General features: G+C 34.1%; 1 protein-coding gene across 8 annotated transcripts in view; it reads left to right on the forward strand.

Moving 5' to 3' along the window:
- YAF2 (YY1 associated factor 2) overlaps positions 1 to 3,341 on the forward strand; it is a 79,078-nt gene extending 75,737 nt beyond the window's left edge. For 6 of the 8 annotated variants that reach the window (XM_019660437.1, XM_019660443.1, XM_019660438.1 and 3 more), the window contains 2 exons: positions 512 to 664; positions 1,429 to 3,341. In XM_019660437.1, the coding sequence (XP_019515982.1) occupies positions 512 to 664; positions 1,429 to 1,666 (391 nt within the window). In that variant the 3' untranslated portion in view covers positions 1,667 to 3,341. Of the gene's footprint in view, positions 1 to 511; positions 665 to 1,428 lie in introns of those variants that run through there. The other 2 variants (XR_002126009.1, XR_002126010.1) reach the window with 2 other exon arrangements.
- The last annotated feature ends 2,908 nt before the right edge of the window (positions 3,342 to 6,249 follow it).

Below are 6,249 nucleotides of genomic sequence, written 5' to 3' on the forward strand. Positions count from 1 at the left end.
GAAATTTTGACACTCAAGTATTTATTAAATGGATAAATGAAATATTTTAAAGGAAAAAGCAAGTAGCTGTTGACACAGATAACGGCTAGATATTTCCTTCTCTGAGGGAGGAAGGATATATTTAAATGTTATTTCAGTGTAAACTTTCAAGTTTAATTTTTCAAATTTATGTTTATATATGTGCTTCCCTATGAACATTCAGTTTGATATACATTTTTAATAATTTTCATGTTGATTTATGTAATAGTATATTCTAATGGTTTGACTAGATCTTGGGCTATAACTTTTAACTATTATAGTTATATTTTTGTTGGATAGGAAAGACAATAATGTATGTATATATATATATATATATTTGTTAAATTGCACACCTGAATTACATTACATATGAGGAATTTTTATACTTGAAAATTATATATCTATTCTCATAATTTGAGCTATTCTATCATAAAGAACATATATTTTTAAGTTATGATAATAAAAACAACCTTTCTTTTTAACATGCACACAGGAAACCTCGACCTGTCTCCCAGTTGGTTGCACAGCAGGTTACTCAGCAGTTTGTGCCCCCTACACAGTCAAAGAAAGAGAAAAAAGATAAAGTAGAAAAAGAAAAAAGTGAAAAGGAAACAACTAGCAAAAAGAACAGTCATAAGAAAACCAGGTAAATTTGAAGAGTGTTTTATGGCACTTTAGAAATAATAAAATTAACCATTTAATATTCTCTTTTAACATTGATACAGTTATACAAGTGGAAGTAAAAGATTTCATCTCCTTTATTATAAAGTATGAAATTGTTTTTCTGAGTTTGAAAGGTATATTAGAAATTAAAGACTGAGGCTACAAATATGAGCTTAAATGTAAGGATGCCTTTGTTATTTTAAACTAGACTCAAAGACATTTGTGTTTGAGTTATTTCTTTTTCACTCATAAAGCCAGGAGTGATATTCACAATATTCATACATATTTGCATGGGCTTTAATCGGTCAAAATGGTCATGGGTCCAGGCAGAACAGATGCCCTTATCTGTGCACATCAGTGGAGTAGCAGCCCTGCATGTAACTCATCCATAGATAGCTGTTACCAACTTCCTTTGTGATGCAACTATGTCATTGCTGTTCTAAAACATTTACTTTAATAAAATTGATAATCTCGCTGTAAATTATGGTGAAGCTATTAAAGCACAATTCAGAGACCATTACTTCCAGAGTATCACAGTTTTTTGTCATGTTGAAGAAGATTGGTTTAATTAATGTTAATGATTTGAAACATTTAATGATATTTTTGTGGCTAGTTACACATGAATCTAGAACATTAAACATAGATGTACTCATTTTGTTATTTTTACCTAATTTATTATTCATTATAGGCACAGAAAGTTGGTAGACAGAAAAGCTAGTTTAAAATGTTATCATCTTTTGTGTTTAGGCCAAGATTGAAAAATGTGGATCGGAGTAGTGCTCAGCATTTGGAAGTAACCGTTGGAGACCTGACAGTCATTATTACAGACTTTAAGGAGAAAACGAAGTCACCACCTGCATCTAGTGCTGCTTCTGCAGATCAGCACAGTCAGAGCGGCTCTAGCTCTGACAACACAGAGAGGGGAATGTCCAGGTCATCTTCACCCAGAGGAGAAGCCTCGTCACTGAATGGAGAATCTCATTAAAGTTTATTTTCTCCAGTTTCTTAGTCACTTCTGTCATAATCTTGCAGATACACAGATTATGCCAAGTCCACATTTTCATGACAAACATATTCATGCACAATCCATAATTTGTGTTTTACATAAAATAGAAATTTGTTAGAATTCGTTAGATTTTATTGCAATCTATGCCTACCAAACATGTACAGACTTTAACATTTTGGTCTCCACAGTTAAAGGTGCCATGAAAATGTGGTTGAATTATTCATTATGCAGTGTTATTGGTAAGTCTATTTTCACTTTTAGTTTAGTGAATTCTAACACATAATTCTTGAATTCTCTACTATTGGCATGTAACGAATTTAAATTTTTATAACATAGTGCAAGCTGCCTAAATATGTATTATTTGAGAATTGTGAAACAAATAGTTATATGTATACAGGTCAAAGATCAACTTAATCAACTATTGCTGCAACAGGATTTTCTTAATGGTTATCCTCTTAAATACACCTGCTGGTACTTGGTGTGGTTAAATAGGAAAATTGTTATTAAATAAAGAATTTGTATGAACCGTTGCCAATGTTTTTGACACATTTTACTAAATTATTGTTCCTGAATTATGTTTCTGTTTTTAGCTGTTTTCTGTTTGTTTGTTTTCTTTTTGCTTATCTTTCAAAATATTCATTTATTGTAATGTTTACTATCAGGCTAGTAAACAATAAAACTGATTATTTAGCTTTATAATTCAGGTTTAGTGCTATTGTCATAGAACACTGGTATTTTCTGTATTATATAAAAAATTAAAATTAAAATAATTATAAGCATTTGGAAAAAGCAGAAGATAAAAGAAACCTGCCATGTTTTAAAAGCTGCAATTTTGGAAAAGCTTTAACTTAATAGTTTTATCACTGTTTCCTTGCCCCAAACTTACCCAGGGTCATAGAAGTATGAATCTAATTAATACAGAAATGGGAACTGTTGCACAGAAATGGGAAATAAGTAATCTTAAATCAATTTAATTGGCCTCTTATTAAATAGAACAATTCTTATGAAAATCATAGTGCCCTATTTTCAGACACAACTGCCAGTTTATGCATTTATCAATATTCCGAAATATAAAAAGTATATACAGCCCCGCTTACTATTATGTAAAGTTACGAATAAAATATTTTTATGACTACAGATTTTGCATTTTTGTTTACAACTAATAAAGTGTTTTATGTTATATTTAAAATTCCAACCTAGAAACCACACAGTACTTAAATTCTCCTAGGGTTTCCTGCTTTCTCTTACTCATTTGCTTAATATATATCCACCTATAGGAGACTTCTGCAATATAAATGAAGTTAAAAACATAACTTGGATACAACATATCACATAAAGACATCATAATAGCATTTGAAGAAAAAACTTATAGACCCTGACAGTTGTGATATTTGGTGGTTTCACGTGGTAATGTAATTTTCTGTTTAATTGCAGTACTTTTTACAGGCACAATGGTACTGTCTTTTTTGTAAGATGCTAGTTGTGAAATACAGTTAATTGCATATAGTAAAAGTCTGTGATTAAAACATTTATATACCTCATTCTTTAGTGTTGTTAAATGAAAAATTAAAATTTGTTTTTATTATAAGATACTTTAAATGGAACCCCAACTAACTGGTTATGTTCTTTTAAAACATACAATTTTTTTGTCTTATTCTCTTTTTTTTTACGTTTCAAATTTTTTTTTATATACGCATTTTCAGACATAGTAAAAATTACAAATAATAGTATAGGGAACATACTCTAAGTTTTAAGTCAAAACTGCTTTGGAGGAACTGGGTCTTCTGATGATGATCAAATACTTTCAGGATGTGTTTTAAATGTACTGAAGAAGTGAGAAAAATCTGACGAAAGATGGGATTTTACCTGAATGGGGCATAATCATCTTTCTGTATTGGTGGGGAGATAGTACACGATGGAAATTAAGAGTGCTAGCTGTTGACTGGCATTTGAATACCTGTTGTAGAACCTAAGAGAGTTTGAGTAAATAACTCAAGGCCACTTCCCACCTGTTAAACAGGGTAATGATAATCATATCTAACTCATAGGGTTGTTGGGAGCATTAAATGTCAAATATGAAGTTGNGAGGGCAGTGTCACTGGCCCTCATATGTGGGATCCGAACCGGGGCCCTCTGGCATCCCAAGCGAGTTCTTAACCGTCGCGCCACTCGGCCGGCCCTAAACCATTCCATTTTTATGGAAAAGAAATAAATGGCTCAAAAGCAAGATGGCATCAGAAATTTTTTTCAAGGAAATGAATCCCTAGAAGTTAGCACCTAATCAAATCAGTGTTCACAGAATTGATTAATAGTTATTTTTATTGCATTATATTTAACTTGTATTTATAATGATCGTCAATATCGAGATATGTATTGAGCATCTGATACATGGGGATACAAAAATAGGTAAGATGTGATCTTTCCCCATATAGGGACTAGAGTGCAGTTGGTGGGGAGATGGAATGTGAAAGGCTCGATAGCATTACCGAGGAGTATAGAAGACCATGATTCTGCAGCGGTGCTGCAAGAGTTCCACAAATACCTGATGCCCATTTCTTTTAAAACATTGACTCTTTAAAGCAGCGGTTCTCAACCTTCCTAATGCTGCGACCCCTTGATACAGTTCCTCATGTTGTGGTGATCCCCAACCATAAAATTATTTTCGTTGCTACTCTATAACTGTAATTTTGCTACTGTTATGAATCATATGTAAATATCTTTTTGTTTTCCGATGGTCTAAGGCGACCCCTGTAAAAGGGTCGTTCCACCCCCAAAGGGGTCGTGACCCACAGGTTGAGAACCACTGCTTTAAAGAATAAAATAACACGTTATGTAAATATGTTCTGTGCACCAAATATTAACATGCACAGAAGGCCACTAAAGCTGATTAACTTATTTTTCAGATTAATTCATTTTTTTTACAATTTCAAAATAAAGTAGCAAATTCTTTATTTGTATTCCTTCAAACACTGTGAAGAGACACATAGCCCTAGCAACATTTTTTAGTCATTATTTTCCCTCTTCTACCTCTGCCCTCACATAATAGTTTTGCTCCAAGCTACATTTCTCAAAACCTCTCCAACCCCCCAAACAAAACAAAACCTCTTTTAGCAGTTTCTTTCTTTTTTCTTTTGTTTTACATACAAAGTTTGGATTTTTATTGAAATCTTGTGTAGGTAGCAGTTTCTTTCTAACTTCCTTTCCTTCTGATTCTGTGTCACCAAATCTCAAAAAATTATCTGTCAAGTAACATGTACCTCAGAAAGCCTGGGAGGGGGATGAGTCTTGTGCAGGCCAGGTTATAGAGTGTTCTCCTGAAGGCCTAGGGAGGAGAAATCCAGGAACTGACATGGATAATTTCCGTTCCTTCATGCTTGTTAATCCTTGGTAAACTGCATGGTGCTAGAGCTCTCTGACCAAGTCTTCAAATGACAATATCCTAGATAACTTTTTCACAAGCTCAGGGATCGTTACATGTACAATATACTTTTAAGGACAAAAAAGAAATGTGATTTCTTACATGGGTAGTTGTTCAACATAAAGGATTTTATCATCAATATTTTGTAACAATGAACCTGAACCATCTTGTTTTGCTATAAGGATATGTGATGGTGTTCTTTTATCTTCTGTGATATTTGACACCAAAATTTACTTGATACAATTCATAGTGGATAGACACTGGAGGATAGGTATGCATACTTAGTCCAAAAATGAAAATGTTTGGTAATGTTGGAGCAAAGAAAATGACTGTCCTCTCTTCAGAAAAAGCCTTAAAAGGTTTTCAAAGGAAAATGTTTTGACAATGCAAGTGTAAGAAGTGGAAGTAAAGATGAGCCAAAATCTATCAGAGATGTATTGAAATCAGGAAATCGGTGTTCCTGGGATTAGGCCTAAGAGCTGATGAGGAATTAGTTACATTAAAAAAAAACCAAAAAACAAAAAAACTTTGTCTATTTTAGATCTATAAACCTTCAAAATCATGTTACAGAATAAAAATTTGGGTTTACTATGTCTTAAAGTGTTACTAAAAATTTTAATATTTATTCTTTTATTCTGTAGATTATAAAATCACAACATAGAGAGGGTGCTAAAAAATGTATACATTTCTTTTTTTTAAAGATTTTTATTGGGGAATTGGGGGATGGGAACAGCGTTGGGGAATCAGGGAAGGGAACAGACAAGTTGCTGTCCTTTTGTTCTTCAGTCTAGTTGTGAAGGACGTTGCTGCACTGGCCCAAATTGGCACCATCATTGTGCTCTTCCCGGGCGAGGCAGATTAGTCGCCAGCTTCTGGATGGCTGCTGGCTGCTCACGCTGGCTGCTGGCTACACACGGTAGCCCATGGCAACCAACTGCAACAGAGGCTGCAGCCTACGCATCCCCAGGACTCACGGCAGCCCAGCTCCAGGTTGAGCTGTTCAGCATCTTAGCTGTAGAGGGCAGTGTCACTGGCCCTCATATGTGGGATCTGAACCGGGGCCCTCTGACGTCCCAAACCAGCTCTTAACCACCGCGCCACTCGACCGGCCCTGTGTATACATTTTAAGAAAGGAAAACTGTAC

The sequence above is a fragment of the Hipposideros armiger genome, unplaced genomic scaffold (genome assembly GCF_001890085.2).
Source record: "Hipposideros armiger isolate ML-2016 unplaced genomic scaffold, ASM189008v1 scaffold_318, whole genome shotgun sequence".
NCBI lineage: Eukaryota > Metazoa > Chordata > Mammalia > Chiroptera > Hipposideridae > Hipposideros > Hipposideros armiger.